This window comes from Chinchilla lanigera, unplaced genomic scaffold (assembly GCF_000276665.1).
Source record: "Chinchilla lanigera isolate Chin_1 unplaced genomic scaffold, ChiLan1.0 scaffold00040, whole genome shotgun sequence".
NCBI classification, from domain to species: Eukaryota; Metazoa; Chordata; class Mammalia; order Rodentia; family Chinchillidae; genus Chinchilla; species Chinchilla lanigera.
This window is the reverse complement of record NW_004955441.1, coordinates 81,954-102,210: the sequence shown is the minus strand read 5'-3', so window position 1 is coordinate 102,210 and position 20,257 is coordinate 81,954. Positions and strand designations below refer to the sequence as shown.

Below are 20,257 nucleotides of genomic sequence, written 5' to 3'. Positions count from 1 at the left end.
CATCTCTCTCTGTCCCTCTCTCCATCTCTCTCTCCCTCTTTCTCTGTCTCTCTGTCTCTGTCCCGCTGTTTCTACCTCTTTCTCTGTCTCTCTGTCTCTCTCTCATCTCTCTCTCCCTTTCTCTATCTCTCTGTCTTTGCCACACTCTGTGTATCTGTCTGTCTCTATCTCTCTTTCTCTCCCTCATTGTGAATGCACTGGAGAAAGATCAAAAAAACCATGTAAAGGCATAGCAAGAAGGTAGCTCTCTGCAAACCAGGAAGAGAGCCATTCCCACCTGAATTAGCCAGAACCTTGATCTTGAACTTCTAGCCTCCAGAACTGTAAGAAGGTAAATTTCTGTTGTTTGAGTCACCCAGTCTGTAGTATTTTGCTTTGGCAATCTGAGCTCACTAATACAGGCATCAACAGTAAGAGGGTTAAATAAACTGCAGACTACTCAATAATGAGTTACTATATAACACTGAGAATAAACTAATTACAATTATATCAACAGCACAGATGGATTGCACACAGGCATACACAGACAAACACACACACATATAGTTTCTGACACTGGAGGAACTGCCCCTCCCAGGACTAGCTAATTCCCAAACATTCTAAATGGCCATAGGATATCTTTCATATGTAAACCAATGAACCCTTTATCAGAGTCTTAAATGTTGGGCCACTGTTGCCCTGCTTTAATCAGACCAAGGTTAGGTTATAGACAACAGGCCCTATATCCCAGAGCTATGGGAAGTATTACAAATAGCTATTGCTAAAGCTGCTATTTCTACCTCACCACTTTTCCCCAATCATGTGGCTTCCTCACAGACCCTGGTATTTCCCAGGGTGGTCTTGGGTGTGAGACTGTGTTTCCTGTTTCTAGGGGTCTGTGAATAGTAATTTTTCCCTTTCATGACAGGCATTTCTGCATCTGTGCTTTTTACTACACTGATTAAAACAAATTTCAAGTACCATTAAAACACACACAAAGAATAAATACTGTGTAATCCCATTTAAATGAAGTTCAGAAGCAGGCGAAATTAATTTATGGCGTTAGAATTCAGAGTGGTGGTTATTCTGAAAGGAAGATGTAAGGAGGTAAGAGGGGAGTTCCTAGCATGCTGGGAATCTTTTAACCTAGGTCCAGATAATGAGGATATGTTCACTTTGTGCAAATCAATTAAGCTGTATATTTATAACCTGGCATTATATATGTGTGTAATAGAACACTTGTATTGTTTGTTCCAGTTCTCTCCCTAGATCTTTGCCTTTTGCCATGTCACTTTGTAGTACTCTTCCACTCTGAATCTGGAATCAAGCTCACCATGTGACTTGATTTGGCCAATAGAATGACTAGGAAGTAAGAGTGTACTATTTCTTGGCCTGAGCATTAAGATGCCTATGTGTTTCTTCTACTGCTGTATTTTTACTATTGATATTATTTAGAATGGTGGAGCTGGGTCGCTCGTCTCAGGCTGAGAGGCTCAGCTGGGGGCCCTAATGCCAATGCTGCCTGGAGGTGAGCTGTCAGGCACTCCCCAGGAGAAAAAATGAACATAGTCAAGATCTCCTAAGGACAGCTGTTATGACTACATCTAAAATGTCCTTGGGAATTGAAATAAGGGAACACTATAACTGACTCTTGTTAGGAGGTAGGACTTGGTTACAGGCAGGTTGCTGGAGGTGAAACCAGGAAAGGTACATTTCTCTCTCTCCAGTTCTGCCCTCCTGTCTGCTTCCTGAGCAGCTTTCCTCTACCAGGCTCTTCCACCATACCATTTCTGCCTTGAAGCCTGGTGCCTATGGACTGAAACCTCTCAAAATTGTGAGCCCAAGTAACCCTTTCCTCCTATAAATCGTACGTACTAGATATTGTGTCTCAATGACCAAGGAATTGACTAAGACACCAAGATAAATCAGTTGATGTCTGGCCAACCCACAGATTTTCAAACTGCAGATGACTGGTTTCATGAAGTCAGTTACTTTTTAGGTTGGCTCATCATTCATCAAAAATTGTGGTAGTAGTTTTATCAGAAAAAAAAAATATCCAAAATTGGGTGAAGGTGGGGAAAAAGACTGGAGTCATTTGAAACAGAAGAATTTTTACTGTAAAAATATTCCATCGAGCAAGGTTTGGAATGCCATACTTCTTGTATGGGAATGTTGGCCAGTGGTATGTGTGCGATGGATGTGCAGAGTTAAGGGACTTTTGAGTCACATACCCAAAACCTCCTGGAAGGGATGGTTAGAGATTAAAAGATAGCCTACAGGGCCACAAGTCCAAGTAGGATCAAAACATATTATCTTAAAGAAGGAATGCTCTTACCCTTCTGCTCCTCATACTCTGATTTGTTACTTAGATTGGCCCTAGGCTGCTCATGCCACAGACCTCCTTGACCTTCCTCTGTCCTTTCTGTCCCCTACATGAATTCCTACAAGATGTCCTCCCTTTGTCCTTTATCCTTGCTTCCCGGCTCTATCAATAAAAAGCCACAGAAGCTTTAGTTCAGGGCTGTCCTTATCAGACTCTCTCATGCTGAGGGTCTTGGTTAAGGGCAGTCCCTCTGGGCCTTCTTGGAGTTTGAATTAGACAATAATTCTGAGTAATCTGTCATCCTTCGTGCTGTGCCACGGTCATGAACTGTGACAACTGGTATCCTGTGGGAGGAACAAGGCGGTGTGACTCAGTGCAGAGGACCGACCTCCCAAACCCTGGAAAAGGAACAAGGATATGTCTGACTCTCCATCCTGGTATGGAGACAAAGGCAGTCAAGGAATAGCCTGGCACATCTTGGGGAGGTCACAGCTTAGGTTTACCAGCCCAGCAGTCTTTTAACTCTGCAATTGCTAAGTGAGTGGGGACAATTCATGTGTTCTCCTTTTTGCTCTTTTGCTTTCTTTCATATGATAGGGATCAAGCTTTATCTAAAGAGGAAAAGCAACTTAAGCAACATTTACAATGTCTCTTAAAGACATCTGGAAGTAGTTTTTAAATCTTAACTTATGAAATTATTGATAGCTATTTGAGTAAAATGTCACAGCTTCCTTTGGAGGACAGCCTGGAGATGGAAGAGTGGGAACATGTGGGCCAAACACTGAGACAGTCACTAAGTCCTGTGAAAGCTGTGCACCTTGCTTTCTGTTATGTTTGCTGGGGTGCTATTTGATCTACTCAAATGACGGAAATTCCTCCTCCTCCTTTAGTTGCCTCTGAAAGCCCCTTTCCACCTCCAAGCCATGCCATGGTCAAGAACTGCAACATACTTGTTCCCTAATGCTGTATAACATGATGAAATTTATAGTTCTCTGATTCAGTGAGTCATCCTCCCAGGGAGCTGATGGTATTGAGGACAGAGAAGAGGTAACAATGAGGAATGTGGAGGAAGCATTTGGGTAAGGGTGGAGTTGAGGGAGAAGAGAAATGGATTCTGCAAGGGAGGGTTGAATTTGATGTCTGTAAAGGGCATCTAGATGAAGTTTTCTGACAGGGAGAGAATGTAAATGTGAAGCCCAAGTCTTTGCTGATGATCTAGATTTCTGCACCTTTATCAAGCAAGTAGTAGCTGAGGAACTAAGGCTGCACCTGTATAGTAAAACCAGTGCAAAAACAGCTGGAAGTAGCTGTGATAACTGATAGCTGGTATTCTGTACAACATACATCCAACCCATCTGGGTGATTCCTATGTGGTGAGGGTATCAGCTTTCCCACTGCTGGACCAAAATACCCAACATCCATAACTTAAAAGAGGAGAGGTTTATAGTTGGGGTGGTAGCACATGCCCAGAATTCCAGCACTCTGGGAGGCTAAGTTTCAGGAACCTAGCCTTGATAACTTAGCAAAAACTCTACTGAAGGAAAGAATGACAAAAGAAAAAAGGTCTGGGGGTCTGGGGATGTAGCTTAGTGCAAAAGCACTCATTTCAATCCCTAGCATTATTATTATTATTATTTTTTTAAAAGAGGTTTATTTTGGCTCACAATTTCAAGGTTGGCTGACTCCTGGGCAGAAACTTCATGGTGGAAAGACATGGTAGATAAAAGTTGCTCAACTCATAGCATCCATGAAGCAGAAATGGAAAATGCTAGAGAGGAAGGAGCCAGTGACCACACATGGTCCCCATGGTCAGCCCCTGATGACCCTCTTCCTCCGACTGGGCTCCACCTCCAAGAGGCCCTGCAGGTATTAACTCATTAATGGGTTAACCTGTGGAGGACCACCTGCGTGACTCTCCTTGAAAGAGGAGCAATTGTCTCCATTTTGGCTGAGCCTGATCCTATTCCCATGTGTTGATACTTGCAGAGCTGGCTAAGACTTTTCCTTATCCCTTCAGCGGGCTTTAAGCAATGCATATCCATTGAGCCAGTGTGCTGATGGTAGTCTTTGAAGGTGGGAGGCATGTTTCCTGACTCCTGTTGTTTCCACATGTGAGCTGGGATGAAGCTAGATGGAGCCTCTGGATAAAGGCTATGACTTCCTGGGGCTTTAAAGATTACATATCAGGACTGAAGCACTGACCCCAAAACATTAGATACTCTCTCAGTGGTGTTATGCAGATTACGCTTTCTGCATATCCTTCTGTCTGCATTTGCAGACGTGATACCTAGCCCAGCTCATGGCACTCACCTACTTTCCGTGATTCACACAGTCACTCGTCCTCAAGGAACTCCCTTCTTCATGGGAATAAAATGCTGGTTCGGCCTTGGGCTGAGGCCTTTGTTCAGGACAGCCATCATCGTGGCTGGACTTAGGACCCCTGGGCTCCCCATAACTACAAATATGCCTTAGTGTCTTTATTCTCACCATGGATCACACTGGAAGTGGTAGACTGGAATTAACTCACTAGAATTCCACTCATTTTTCATGGGATTGCAAATGTAAACTTCCTGGGCTGTGAGGAGGACTGAAAGGGCTCTCTGTATCAATCCCCTGATGAAATCAGTGCCTCCAAAATCCAATCACTCTCCAGAAGTGTCTTAATCCAGTCAGGTTATCAGTCAAGATTAACCAGCACAATGAGCAATGAAAATCTAAAGCATGGTTACTATTTAACAGCAGAAGAAGGAGATAGTAAATATCTCTTGGTCAGTGAACACTGAAATGTCACCGTGTCACCATATGTCACATGTTCTAGTAGTCAGGAAACATTCCAAAGTGGAACAGATGTGTCCTTCATCAGAACAGCTGGTGGGGCCGGCCAGAGTGGAGGGGAATCACTGAGGGATCTCTGTGAGGGAGTGAAGTTGAACTAAGGAAGGGGGGAGAAAGCTTCAAAGAAAGGGGAGAGAAAGGGGAACCCTGGGGTGCCACCCTAAGTAGGGGCCAGAGGAGAAAATAAAGATGCAATAATCATGAGAGTGGGACAAGAAGATAGAATAGAGATGTGAACAGCAGGTGGGAAGAGGAGGACAAAGCCAGGCCTAAGGAAGAAGAGAGAAAAGGCGCTCAATACACAGGACAGGACGCCAAGAAAGGGTGGATGCGGAATCAGAATCTAGGAGGAAGAAGGACGGAGTACAGTGGAGGGTAAGCAAAGCACGGGAAATGGAAGCAAGAAAGACCCAGTCTGGCGCGCGAGGCTGCTGGTCAGGCGTTCAGAGAGGAGCGGTATTTCCAGCAGAACCCTGCTCATGGGCTCCAGAGCTGAGCGGGTGTCCTGTGCGGGAAGTCCCCGACTTTAGGGAGTCTGGGCCAGCTCCGAGGTATCCCGGGGTTGGAGAGGCTAGGGCGGCTTGGCAGGACCAGGAGTGCTGTCCGCGATCCATGCGTCTGCACCTGTGCCCAAAGAACACGCGTCTCTGACAGAGAGCCGGCCCTGGACCCATGAGCGCGCATAGAGCAACCGCGGAGGAATTAAGGCTGGACAGAGGCTGGTACCCGCGTGGTGTGCGTGGGAGCGGGTCTGAGAGTGGGGAAGGAGCAGGGTAGCCCAGAGCAGAGCGAAAGGCGGACTTTCAAGGCGCTGGGAGGCTGGACCCCGGGTGAAGGAAGGCTGCAGGGTTTGGTGGGAGCTGAGGGAAGCGAGGGAGCTTTGGCAAGTAGAGGACTTGGGGAAGTCCTGGCTTGGGGTTCGAGGGTGCGGGCTGCGCGGCGACGGCACTAACGGTGAGTGTCGGGGAGTCAGAACTCCCTGGCCGACCAACCCCAGTGTCTTTCTCTTGCAGATGACTTAGTCCCAGAAGTTACAGCATCAGAGGCTGATGGACACGGTACAAGTCGCGGAAGGGCATCCTCGGAGAGGCGGGCGGAGAGCGTGGGGAGGGCAGGCGCGCGGGCGGACGAGGGGACCGCGGAAGTCTTCGTCCTCCTGAGTCCCGGCTGCGCGAGAAGGACGGCGTGGCTGTCCAGCCGAGCCAGGGTCGGCCGCGCCCAGGTGGGAGGCACGAGGAGGGGCGGGAGCCCCGGCCAAATGGGGCGGACACCGGGTGGCGTCTCGTGCTCCATAAAGGGGCCGTAAGGGTCGCGCTGTCTTCTGCGCGGACCGCAGTCACCCGCGGAGAGCGAGGCGCGATGCCGGTCCGGTGTCAGGAGAGTACGGTACTGGCAGGTAGCGCCACTTTGGTCACCTTGGGGGTAATGGCTCTATGCGCCTCGGAGCCCTGGCCCTACGGGAAGTACAGCAAGAGGTCTGCGCCCGAGGCCACGCGCCTGCCCGCCCGCGCCGCCTGGTTCCTGCAAGAGCTGCCTTCCTTCTTGGTCCCCCTAGGGATCCTTGTCCAGAAGCCCGGCTTTCTCTTCGGACCTCCCGAGGCTGTGCTTCTGGGGCTCTTCTGCGTGCATTACTTCCACAGGTAGCGTTTTATCCAGCGGGAGCGGTGGGCAGCGTTCTGCCCCGGCTCCCGGCTCTCGGGAGCGCAGCGCGCACGGCGGACGTCGGGGGCGGGGGAGCGGGCAGTGCCCTGCGCGCGAGGAGCGCGGAGCCGACGCCCGGAGCACCTGGCAGGCTTGGCCCGGGCTGGACGCGGACGAGCTGGGGAGCGGCCGAGGGACCCGCGCCGCCTCCACTTGCCCGGCCCGGCGCTTCTCTCCGCGGCATCTAGGCGGCTGGCTGTGCTCGCGCGCGCGAAGGCGGTCCTGCCGGGCGGGAGGCAGCTGGGACGCTCGGGTCGGATGAACTACAGGCTAGGGCTGTTCCCTCCTGCAAGGCGCGCTGTCTGCAATTACCTGCGCGTTCTACGCCGCCGCACAGCTTCTCTTGTTTCACTTTTCTCTTGCAGACCTTGGCCAGGTTGACGGTGGGCTCTTAGGAGAGTCTTAGCGGGTGGCACCTCCTGGAGGAAACTCAGCCCGAGATGCTGATCAGTTTAAGGAGGCCTTGAAGAGGGAGGTGAGCGGAGCTCAGAGCCAGGCTTCACGGGTGGAAAGATAGTATAATGAGGTCCCACCGACTGAAGCCAAAGCCCGACTCTTAAGGCCTCACTCGAAAGGGACTGAGCTCATCACCAACTTGTCTATTCAGGTTCACCTGGACTTGAACTGTGAATCAAATTCAACTGAGAGTGCAAATGCTCTAGACGAAAAATATCCTCAGTTAAGGAGAACTTTGCCTTTCTAGTCTGGAAGGAAAGACAAGGCAGAGACCAAGCGATATTATAATTTGAAGAATGTGGAGCCCCAACAAAGACTGACGGAGGAAGAGAAGAACAGGTTACTAAATGGCCTACGGGGACCAGTCATTTAGCATCTTATTTAGCCCCACTGTTGCCTTAAGAGGTGTGTCTTTATTATGGCCACTTTACAGAGAAATGGAGGCTAAGTAAGAATGTATGACTAAAGGAAGATGAGAAAGATAGTGTCCAGCAAGATTTACATCTGAACCTGTGATTCTCCTTGGTTCAAGGCATTTCAGTCACTTAAAGTAGGTAGACAACTCCATGTAGGAGAGAGCAGTCCTTGGGCAAGAAAATGTTGGCTTGGTTGCTAACCAAATCAAGATCTGAACAGAAGCTCTGCCTTATTTTGAGTGAATGTTTCCTAGGGTTAAAAGATCAATGATAATTTAGATTAGAAGTTAAGATAAATATTAATGCTTCTGGAAGCTGAAGGGCTTAATTATCTCTTAAAGGAAATTGACACCTTTGGTGGGGAGGAAGTGTCACAGATGCAAATTTTAACCTCTGTTTCCATAACTCCCTCCTAGTCTCTAGATCGTTATTGGTGAAGATTTAGCAATTATACTATATAAACTGAATTCTCTCTCTCTCTCTCTCTCTCTCTCTCTCTCTCTCTCTTTTAAGGTAAGTATTGGCTGGCAGTAGTGAAGTTTACATCCTTCCAACAAATATTTACAAAAAGTTTGTTGTGGACAAGTTTCCAGGGTCGTTATCTGTTGGCAAAGGTAATTCAAACTCCAAGGAGGCCCAGAGGGACTGCCCTTCACCAAGACCCCTCAGCATGAGAGAGTCTTATAAGGACGACTGCCCCAAACCAAAGTTTCTGTGGCTTTTTATTGATAGAACCAGGAAGCAAGGATAAAGGACAAAGTAAGGGCATCTGTGTAGGAGTTCATATAGGGAATAGAGAAAGCAAAGGGGAAGGACAGGGGAAGGTCAAGGTGATCTGTTGCTTGAGTGACCTTAGAGCCAATCTAAGCAATAAAGCAGAGTATAGGAAGGAGGAGGGCCAGAGCATTCATTCTTTAAGGCAATGTGTTTTGATCCTACTTGGACTTGGAGCTATGTAGGCTGTCTTTTAATCTCTAACCATGCATTCCAGGAGGTTTTGGCTCCAAAAGTCTCTTAAATCTGCATGTCCATCTCACACATACTTGCAGCCATTGTCCCTACTTACCCCACTTTTTTTGTTTTACACATGGGTTTGGGGAAAAAGGGACAAGGTGAAGGTAGGAATGATATCTGGCTTGGTAAAGAAATGTCGTCATACCTTTCGCATGCAAAAATCTGCTGAAATAGTATACAGAGGGCTCTTAGAACTGCAAGAAAGAGCAAAAGGAAAATCACTTTAATAGCTATAAGAATCCACATGTGAAGGTTGAAAGCAGAGAGCCAACTTTTGGGATTCCAATAGGCAATATCATTGAAATGATCTAAAGTAATATCACAAGCTTCTAGTTGAAGTTTGTCTGGACCTGGAGTCAGGACTGGCCAGTGGAAATCTCTCCACTGAGATCAGCATGAAAAGTACCATGAAAGGGACACTGGACTTTGCCTCAAATTTCATAATGATTCAATGGAATTGGAGTGGTGCACATGGATGGTAACTAGCATCACAGCTGAGCCTACTGTGTGTCTAAAGAGCTTATTGATGTTTGCTGAGCCATCCAATATGCTTCAAGGGGTTCAACTCTTTGCAAAGTTTCTTTATCAATATAGGTTTGAGTTAAGAGCTCAGAAGTAATTTTCAAAATAGCCATATGTGGTTTGGTCAGTTTGGATGGAATAAGTTAGGGCAACAGCTGCTATGGTGGCAGTAGCTGCCAGGGCCTTTTCAGGTATAATGTCCAAAAACCACTTTTACCTGAGATGTTCAAGTGTTGAGGTAATTTGTTCAAGAGCAGAGTCTCTCACCCAGTTGCATATAAGATTATTGGGGCCCTAGGCTTTAACCCTTAGTCTAAGCACTGTAAAACTAGTAATATTTAATTGAGAAATATTATCATTATTGACACATGGAGTGAGCCATGTGGAGTTTGTAGGCAAGATGTAGTGAGAACCTTAAAAGGTCAATACCGAGGAGTGGATGAATTATAAACTGTGCAAATAGGTTCCTTTTCAGTGAGGACCAAAATATATGGGCAGGAATACAGATCATGACATGATCAGAGGTATCATAATAATCCATGTGAGCTTATCTATGTAATGATAGTTGCGAATTCTGACAGTGCAAGCAAAGAGAGGAATAGCTAAATGCCATAAGGCTTTTTAAAGGCGATATAAGTAGATGCAGAAGAAAGATGTGGTAAAGGTCCAGCAAGCCCAGGCTTCTACAAGGGAGGGCTGCCACTGTAATTAAAAGGTAAGCTATAATTTCAGGTTGAATTGGACCATGACAGTATCAGATTATGGGGCCCCCAATTTTCTAGGCTTAGGTTATAAGCAAGATGAACAATGGAGAGATTGGTGGACCACCAGAAGTCTACCCCAAATCCAGGTCATCCTATAGGCACCCACAGATGGGAACATACAGGAATATTGGTTTAGAAAGATTCCTGCCAGACACAGAGGAACCTAGGATTCAGGCAGTATTAATAAAAATTTGATGATGGGCCCTTTCAGTACAGTTTGGCCTGATGAAAATATGATTCATATACCACTGGGGCTGAGGGGGAATATAGTGGTTACTGGAGGTAAAATTAGTAACTAAAGACAGAAGGAATTCCTCAGTGAAAAGGTCTCATTCATGAGGTAGTAAAGGCCAGTCAATAGTGTCCAAAATGACCATAATTTTTATCATAAGCCCTTAAAGGGCTAGGAGGGGTCAACTAGGCTCTGTCAGTACAAGAGGTATCCTTGGAGGAGAGGGAGGCTCAGGGTCCCCCTCCCCTCAGGTGGCTGTATAAAAAACACAAGGTGTAAATATGTGCCCAGTGCATCTTGTCTCTTACTTTTGTTATACAGTTAAATACAGGGATCCTTTTATATTTGCCACCTTAAGAGTTGTAGTTAACTTGTGCTACCATTGTCAGAAAGAGGTTTTGTGAGGTAGAAGGGATGCCGGGTTTTTGTAGAGTCTGGTCAGCCTTTGTGGTGAGCTATTTAATCTCTCCCCAGGTAGGTCCTGAGGACTGTGTTGTTGTAGAGGGTAATGGATTTGTTCTCTTGTTGCCCATCCCTGGGGCGGGGGTACAGCTCAGGGATGGGGTTGCTTCTCAACTGGTGATAAAAAAGATGTATACCTGCTCCCTCAAGTGAGCAATTCCATAGGGCCCAGCCCTGTGGGCCAGATAAGGTCTATCTTTTGTGGGAATAAAATGTTTCTCCACTGCTCCGAAGCCATCTGAGTCACAATTTTAAAAGAATTAAAGAGTACTTTATATAATTATTATTGTGATAAACTTTTTTTATCATAATCCTCCTTTTTGTTTTAATAATTGAGTTTTAAATAGTAAATCTTCACCTTACAGGGTGACCAGTAGATCCAGAATAAAGGGCTATATGGGCCCTTTGACCCTCTAGGCTGACGCAGGTTAAAGGAACTCTGCTTTGGTGTGTGGTTCTAGAGTTGCCGAGACCTGTGTACTACGTATGAACAGAGAAATGAGTATATATGTAAGGCTGCAAAAGATTCTCAGCAAGTCACGTCCATTTGCCAAATTTCACTGACATTTTTCAATTAGATTTTATTGGTAAATTTTAGATATACATAATGATCACATTCATCATAGAGAATGTGTCCCTGTACAGGATATAACTTGATTCTTTTTTTCCCATTCCCCTACCCTCCCTTCAACCTCTCTTCCTCTCCCCACTTACAAAAGCTTTGTTTCCATTTTTTCCTTCTTTTCTCACTTTTTTCACTTTTCCATTCTTTCCTTTCCCCTCCTCCCCTCCCTTGTTCCCCTTTCATTGACTTTTAAGCTGTGGGGATTGACTCTTGCCTGAGTCATAGCTTTCATCAATCACAGTTGTTTTAGAAGTTGAATCCCTGTAGAATGTTAACAGATGACGATATAAAGTTTTACAGAGAAAATCTGAGAGCAAGGGGAGCATAATATTTTAGCATACCAATCATGATGACTTTATTATATTAGAACCATTAGGTTTTATTATTATCTCTGAAAAAGACTTAAATGTTCATCTCATATAGAATAACTTTTTAGTCGGTTACTATTATCTAACTCCAAAATATTAAATGACATCAGGAAACTTACCTCATTTGCTATCTTTAACCATTCTCTGTTTTCAGAGTGACCTTTAACTAGAATGTACTTGTTTATGGATTACTTACTTCCTAGGTTTTTAACCTCTAACCTTTTAATTTCTAGAGTTACCTGGAAATTGCTAAATTAATAAATTACCTGGATTGCAGTGTCTGGGTATCTTTAACTGTTATAATTATGTAACAATCACATAAATGTATGATGAAGCATGAACATGTATTCATATCATGTGCACTGGATTGCCATGCACATTTCTTCACAACTAGCTGAAACACAAGTGAGAGAAAACCAAATGCTTGAGCCTAAAAGAAAATTATCATCATCAGTCACCACTGTGAAAAGAAGCTTTTCTTCTTTCAGTTTTGTGTATCTGAAGGCATGTACTTGAGAAGCACAAATATAAAACTTAATATGCCATAAGGTTAGCAATAGTTTGTATTGCAGCTATATGGAAATTTTTATATGTATTCACTTTCTTCTCTTAAGATAAATTTTAGACTCCTTTAACTGGTTGTACAAGATGGAACTATATTGACAAGAATCTTCATAGTGCTGATAATTTTTGAAACAATATTAATAACTACAAATAGGTTTATTACCCAAAATATGTGTATCTCATTTATATAACAAAATATTTGTTTAATCAAAACCAATGTAAGTCAACTTTAAATGTCAGCACTACTTTTAAAGAGATGTCAAATTTTGATCACTTTATATGTCTAACATCTAAACATATAGTATATAAAAGAGAGCTCCTACCCATCACTTTCTATGTGTTAATCTTATGTAGATTTAACTCTATAAGATTAACTTCACAGCTTCAACTCACAGCATAACACAAATACATGTTATGAACTGAATACTGAAAACATTTTACAGGTTAACCTTCAAATACTCTTTTTTAACTCTTAAAGCTTACATTTTAGTAACTAAAAAACCTAGCAATCAGAGCACAGGAAACTTATTTTAGTAAAATATAGAACCTTTGCTTTTAAATTTAGTTTTATAAGTTTAACCAAGAGCATCTCGGTATTTACAGAAAACCCTATTATTTTAGACAGAAAACTTTTTATTTTGAGATAGGGTCTTGCTATGAAGCTCATGTTGATGTTGAACTTACTGTGTAGCCCAGGTTGGCCTTGAACCCACAGTGATCCTCCTTCCTCACCCTTCTGAGTGCTGGGATTACAGGTGTGTGCCACCACGCCCAGGCTAGACAGAAAATTTAACCTTTTAATTATAGCCAAAAACACTTTAGATGACCAATCATAACAGATAACACTCATTTAAAGCTATATTTAAACATTATCTTTGTGCAAGAAAAACTCTTAAGTTATGGTACACAGACAGTAATAGACATTACATTTATAAAGCTGAGTTTTGATATTATCTTAGTTACTTAAGAACCTGGATGAAAATATGTCATCAACTTTAAAGACATTCTTACTCTTCCCAGCTGATTTATATTAGCCTACTGTTTTAAGCTATATGAACCCCAAGCATTTGAGATAATGTCCTGAGTGTTTATCTGTTAGCCAATTTAAGCAGACCTTTTGGAGGATAATGTGTACTTGAAAGTTAACACACAGAAACACACATACTAACCTAAATGATATGTAAACTTGGTTATTAAACTTTAAGGCTTTTGTTCCTATGTAAGCCTTGAGCCTGTCAGTCTTTATCTGGCAATGTTTTAAATGAGTTTGATTACCTTGAAAACTTATAAAAATGGTCTTTCCATGGAACTCTCAGAAAAACCCCAAAAAGGTAAAAACAAAAAGAAATTGTTGAGCTCAAAAAATACTTTTCTTAAATGAAGCAACTGCAGGTGCTTTAACTAGCTGGTGCTTTAACAAGCATTAAACAAACAGACAGACATACAAATACACAAGACAGTTGTTTTTAAACTAGAGTGCACTCTCAGATATATTGACCAAGTTGAACTACAGTAATCATTTTTTAATAGCTTTTAGGTTCATAACTTTTCTCAAAAGTCAGAACTTTTCTTCTAGGTCATCAATTAGCAGACATCTCTTGTAATGAGTCAGAAAGCAAAAACCCTTTTTAACACCTGTGAAAGCAAAGACTTATTAAGAAGGAATTTAGGATGGTGATTTATCTTATTGGAATACCTGTTTCTGTGTAAAATTGTTAATAAATTCATAAAGACCCCTAGGAATATTTTTTGTTTTATTAATGAACATATCTGTGCTGTAAAAAACCAGTCAGTTTGCCTGCTGGAACAGCATTCTAGAAGGGAGAGAGAAGTGAAAGGAGTTAATTTCCAGGAGAGAAGTGAAAGGAGTTAATTTGCTCTCTTGTGTTACATCTGTTTTTCTAGTAAACCCTGACTGATACAGACAGAAAGGCTGATAATTTATTTTTCAGACTGGTTGTTAAGACTACGGCCCAGAGATAAGTGAAAGTCAGTTTCACTCTGAAAGGGTTACAGGGAGGAAGGTCCTGCAAAGCAACAGCCACAGAAAAGAGAACTGCCCTGGAGTGTGAGAACCAAATCCCAACCATCTCAAGGGCAGAAAGACAATCAAGACCAAAAGCTTTTTCAGGATGGATCTCCAGTTCTTAGCAAAACATACCTCTGAAGGCAAAAGCTACAATTGATTTTAACTGCAGTGTCAAGCAGAAAATTAAATAATGAATCAAAGAACATGAACAACAGTGTTTTAACTTTCTGAGCAAAAGAAAGAGAGAAAATTACTGGACAGATTGGAGATGCTCCTTCAAGCTTTATAGTTTTGAGGTCACATATGTGTATTCTTGAGCCTTTGTTTCACTGATGGGGGTTCCTTTTGCTTAGACAAATTTGTCCCAGTTTAATATTACTGGTGGTTTGACTTTAGTTGTCTTTAGCTTTCTCTCCCCCCACCCATTTTTCTTTTCTTTTTCTATTTTTTCCTTTATTGTTATTTCTTTTTTATTTTTTCCTATTTTGATTTATTTTCCTTTTTTTGGTAAAACAAGTCCAATTGGCAAATGTATAATATTAGATGTATGATTTTCCTTTTTCAGGAACATGGCCCCTCTTGATCCGCTAGGGGACAGAAGGCAGAAGGGAGCTTTCAGAGGAAGTTGAGAATAATAGGAGGAGGAGCAAGAGGATGAGGAGGAGGAGGAGCAGGAGGAGGAGCAGGAGAAAGAGGAGGAGAAGGAGGAGGAGGAGGAGGAGGAGGAGGAAGCTTTTTAAGGGGAATTTCCTTCATTTGAGTAGATCAAATAGCACCCCAGCAAACATAACAGAAAGCAAGGTGCACAGCTTTCACAGGACTTAGTGACTGTCTCAGTGTTTGGCCCACATGTTCCCACTCTTCCATCTCCAGGCTGTCCTCCAAAGGAAGCTGTGACATTTTACTCAAATAGCTATCAATAATTTCGAAAGTTGAGATTTAGAAACTACTTCCAGATGTCTTTAAGAGACATTGTAAATGTTGCTTAAGTTGCTTTTCCTCTTTAGATAAAGCTTGATCCCTATCATATGAAAGAAAGCAAAAGAGCAAAAAGGAGAACACATGAATTGTCCCCACTCACTTAGCAATTGCGGAGTTAAAAGACTGCTGGGCTGGTAAACCTAAGCTGTGACCTCCCCAAGATGTGCCAGGCTATTCCTTGACTGCCTTTGTCTCCATACCAGGATGGAGAGTCAGACACATCCTTGTTCCTTTTCCAGGCTTTGGGAGGTCGGTCCTCTGCACTGAGTCGCACCGCCTTGTTCCTCCCACAGGATACCAGTTGTCACAGCTCATGACCGTGGCACAGCACGAAGGATGACAGATTACTCAGAATCATTGTCCAATTCAAACTGCAAGAAGGCCCAGAGGGACTGCCCTTAACCAAGACCCTCAGCATGAGAGAGTCTGGTAAGGACAGCCCTGAACCAAAGCTTCTGTGGCTTTTTATTGATAGAGCCGGGAAGCAAGGATAAAGGACAAAGGGAGGACATCTTGTAGGAATTCATGTAGGGGACAGAGAAAGGACAGGCGAAGAAGAGAGGAAGGTCAAGGTGATCTGTTACATGAGTGACCTTAGGGTCCATCTAAGTAACAAATCAGAGTACTTGGAGAAGGAGGGTGAGAGCTTTCCTTCTTTAAGATAATGTGTTTTGATCCTACTTGGACTTGTGGCCCTGTAGGCTATCTTTCAATCTCTAACCATGCCTTCCAGGAGGTTTTGGGTGTGTGGCTCCAAAAGTCCCTTACCTCTGCATGTCCGTGTCGTATATACCTCTGACCAGTGTCCCCACCTTTATCAATCACTTTATTTTACCTAAATTTAGATAGTTTAATTTCCACAGAAAGAAGGATGGCAGGCACAGTATGTCAGGTAGAACTTTTGATTTCACTGATTTTGGAATAGATATTTGACAGAAAAATATGATTGTCTCAACAATTATTTTTATCTTGAAATTAGTAACTGTTAGCACCATCAACAGTTTTTATGAGGTCATTTCACTTGAAAGTAATGATTAATGTTTTCTGAAAATCCTATGCACATAATTTTTAGACTTTCTTTTTAAATCATAAGACACTCTGTACAGTATATAGTGACCAGTTAAAAAAACAAGAAGTACCCATAAAACAAATACATACCTATGAAGAAATATGCCCATTTTAAAATGGAAATTTTCTTTCTTTCTTTTTTTTTTTTTTTTTTTTTTTTGGTCTTTTTGAAACAGGGCCTCGTTATGCAGTTCAGTCTGACCATGAGCTCACTTTGTAGCCTAGGCTGGTCTCGAACTCTTGATGATCCTCCTACCTCAGCCTCCCAAGTGCTGGGATTACAGGCGTACACCACCATACTTGGCCTAAAATTTTAAAATGTTAGTAATCGACTTGGGGATTCATTCTTTCTGAGAAAAATTGCCCCTAATTCTGAGTTATTTGTCCCTCAGACATCAGGATGCGACGTTTGCCAACATTTCCCTTTAAAAAATTCTTACTTTAAGACACCTGGAATGTTGGGTGTGTTATCATTAAGTGATTCTTGGATGTTACATGTCTATCCATCCACATACCAACCCATTAGGCAGGCACTAGTATCACCTCCATTTTGCAGATGGGAAACAGGAACAAGAAAAGTCACAGCCCAAAGTCACAGTGACTTGAGGAATCAGAGGTCAAGTTCATATAGTAACTGGAGGAGTTAGAGTTCAGAGCCAACAACTTTCCAAGTCTCAGCCTGTTAGTAACAGTGATAGGCTATTTTATACTTGTTCTTAATACTTTATACTTGCTTTTTAAAAACCATATCTAGGCTTAAAATTATTACTGTTTAATTGATATAGAATAATGCATGTCCATTAAAGAAAAAATAGAAAGTTCAAAAAGTAGAAAATAACTCTTTATAACACCTAAATATATTAACTATTAATATTTTGAAACATTTTTTATTATCTTTTATCTTGTTAGCTTTTTACATGTTTTTTAAATGTAGAATGTATAATTATTTTTGTTCTGGTTGATTATCTACCATTTTATAATCATCACTTTCCCACATTATTGTAGAATCTTTGTAAGTATCTTAATGGCTGCTTATTATTTCATTTCATGTACAAAACAGCTTAACTATCTCCTCATTTATAGTCGTACACTTAGATTTTTTGTGTGTATGACCGGAGTAAATGAAGCAGCTATGAGATCCACTTTTGCATTTAAATTCTTTTCAGAATTTAGGACTATTTTCTTAGTCAAGGTTCCCAGAGGTAGTGGGGTTGAACTTAGTGGTAAAGCACCTGCTCAGCATGTGGGAAGCCCTGGCCTTAGGTTCCATCACCAGTACCAAGAAAAAAAGAATAAAATTCCTAGAAGTGATTCAAAAGGTTTGAATATTCTTTAGGGCCTGAATTTGTCTCCCTATTGTAGGATTTAGGAGTCCAAGGGAAAAAAAATCAGGCTATCTTGGCTTTACTCTTTTTTTGTGACCTGCTGTGTCACAGAGGATAATAGAGGAATAGGGTCTCAGAAGGATGAAGGACTCAGTCAGGTTTGACTCAGGTTCTTTTGCGAAATACTTCTTTAGGACTCTTCAGTACAGCACTCTGTCCCATGGGATAGTTGTCAAAGCTCATTGTACTTTTCTTAATACAAGGATAACACACTATAATGCAAGTTCTGCAAGGGCAAGTGTTTTCTTCCCCCATCATTTCTTTACGGAATCATCCCAGAGTATAGAAACATGCTGGCACATAGCTGGTACTCACTAAAATTTGTTTTGTTTTTGTTTTTTTTTTTTTGGTTTTTCTCCGGTACCGGGAACCGAACTCACGACCTTGCGCTTGCCGGGCAGGCGCTTTGCCACTGAGCTAAATTCCCAGCCCCTCACTAAAATTTGTTGAGTGCATAAATGAACTCTCCTTGAAACAACAGTACAGAGTTGTGGGAGTGCTAACAATTACTTAGGAACCATTACTGCTGAGATTGCACGGTTAAGTCAACTCAGATCAGTCTCCTCTTTTTGGAGTCTATTGTTATGGATGTTTGGATTGTTTAGTCAGCCACATGAAAATGACTGCTGTCTAAGCATGTTGCCTGGTCCTATTGCCAAGTCACTTAAAGTCAGAGTTATTTCACCTCTTGCTGACCTCCACTACAGCCTCAGGATGGTTTTTTTCTAAATTCTCTGTTGATATTTGCTTTCTAAAGAAGTCTTAGTGTCCTAAACACTGGCCATCACACCAATTCTATGTTTGTGGTAGTTGATGTCTTAGAAGATGTGGATATGACCTTGATAATCAGCTGAAAAAGAAAAAGAAATCTATTTTCCTGCAAAAGGTGACTATATTGTGAAAATGTGCTAAGAAGTATAAAATACACATTAGGATCTGTTTGAACTCAGAAAGAACTTTCCTGGGTGTATCAGTCAATGCTTACTAGATTTAATGCAAGATACACAAATATATGAGAATTCACAAGATTGGCTTACCATGGCTGCCCATAGAGTCAAGTGTGCAAGAGTGCAAAAGGGTTGAGTGTGCACTGGAGATCCAAAGGATCCAGTCGAAGGCCTGGAGCTCACTGTAGTGTCCTGTATGAATCTGTACCAGGAAGCCGAATGGTCTGCCACAGAAGGCTGATAGTTCTGTGCTAGAGGCTAAAGAGTCAGCACTGGAAACCAGGAGAGCACTTCTAAGGTGAACGTGAAGACTAGAGTCCTCCACAGAAACGGAAGTGAGCCTTCTTTCTTCCTTTCTGCTTCATGCAAACATACTGGTTGCCGTCACTCACACACAGGGTGGGTCTTCTGCCTTTGCTAACTATACCGAACTATAGTTAGAACTATATGGATCCAATTTAGTTGGGTGTTTCTTACTCAAGTTGACACAATCAATTAACTATCACAATAAGTTTTAGATAATGAAACATTTTCCTAATTAGCTAAATAAAGTGATGGTTTCAGTAAGATGCCTTGTTGCTTTCTTGATCAATTCACTCTCCAGCAGCACAAATTCCACCGTATCCACCACATCATTCCCACTAAGAATCTGTGTCTTAGTTCCTTCTCTTCTGTAAATCCTGTTGTGACACCATTCCTTTTCTGTTTTCTAAACAGTGAATTTGGCTTTCCAAAGGTCCTTCACACCCTGGGGCATAATGTCTTATTCAAAAGACGTTTAGTCCTTGTTTGACCCTCCTCCACATTTTACAAAAGCAAAGCACAAGAGGTTGATCCAGTTGGGAGCAAAGTTGGGGACTGGACCTTGAACCTGCTTCTGGACTCTGTGACAGCGCTCACTGTCTGTTAAAAGGGACAGACAGCTCAGATATTCAAACCTAAGGAAACTTCTCATTGTCTGAGTATCACAATGTAAATAATGTTTATTTTGAAAAAAAAATAGACAAATATTTTGTACAGATTAAGAAGAAAAGCCCAGACAAGCAACATTCTTGTGCTCATATAGTTGTGTGTGAAGGACATTCATGCGGCATGATGAAGACTTACTGAAAGATTTTCAGAATAGGGATTAGCAAGCTTTTTCTTTTTTTTTGGTACCTGGAATTGAACTCATGACCTCAGGCTTGCCAGGCAAGCACTTGGCTGGCAAGATTTTTAAATGAAATAAAAAAGTTCATTACTATTTTAGCCTTTGTAGCTGATCCACATGGTCCCTGTTGCAATAAAGTCATCTTGTTGTTGCAGAAAGCAGCTATAAATATATCTGCAAACAAGTGTGCTGTGTTCCAATAAAACTTTATTTACAAAATCAGATAGTAGGCCAGATTTGTTCTGTGGGCCATAGTTTACAAACACCTCCTTAGGAAAACTATGAATGATATAGCTTTATGTTCAGTTTCAGATAATTTTATAATAAATTTTGATAAAATTTTATAGCAAAGCAGTACATTTTGGGAAATTTTTGCTACATTTAATTGGGGATTCTGTAATAAGCATCATTTTGTGATGGAGTTCTTGGGTTCTAA

The 20,257-nt window shown here is 42.3% G+C and overlaps 1 protein-coding gene across 1 annotated transcript in view; it reads left to right on the top strand.

Annotated features, from left to right (window-relative positions):
* The first annotated feature begins 6,477 nt into the window (after window positions 1-6,477).
* Srd5a2 (steroid-5-alpha-reductase, alpha polypeptide 2 (3-oxo-5 alpha-steroid delta 4-dehydrogenase alpha 2)) overlaps window positions 6,478-20,257 on the top strand; it is an 83,585-nt gene continuing 69,805 nt past the window's right edge. The window contains exon 1 of the mRNA XM_005390834.2: window positions 6,478-6,777. Coding sequence (XP_005390891.1) covers window positions 6,497-6,777 — 281 coding nt within the window. The 5' untranslated portion in view covers window positions 6,478-6,496. The remainder of the gene's footprint in view (window positions 6,778-20,257) is intronic.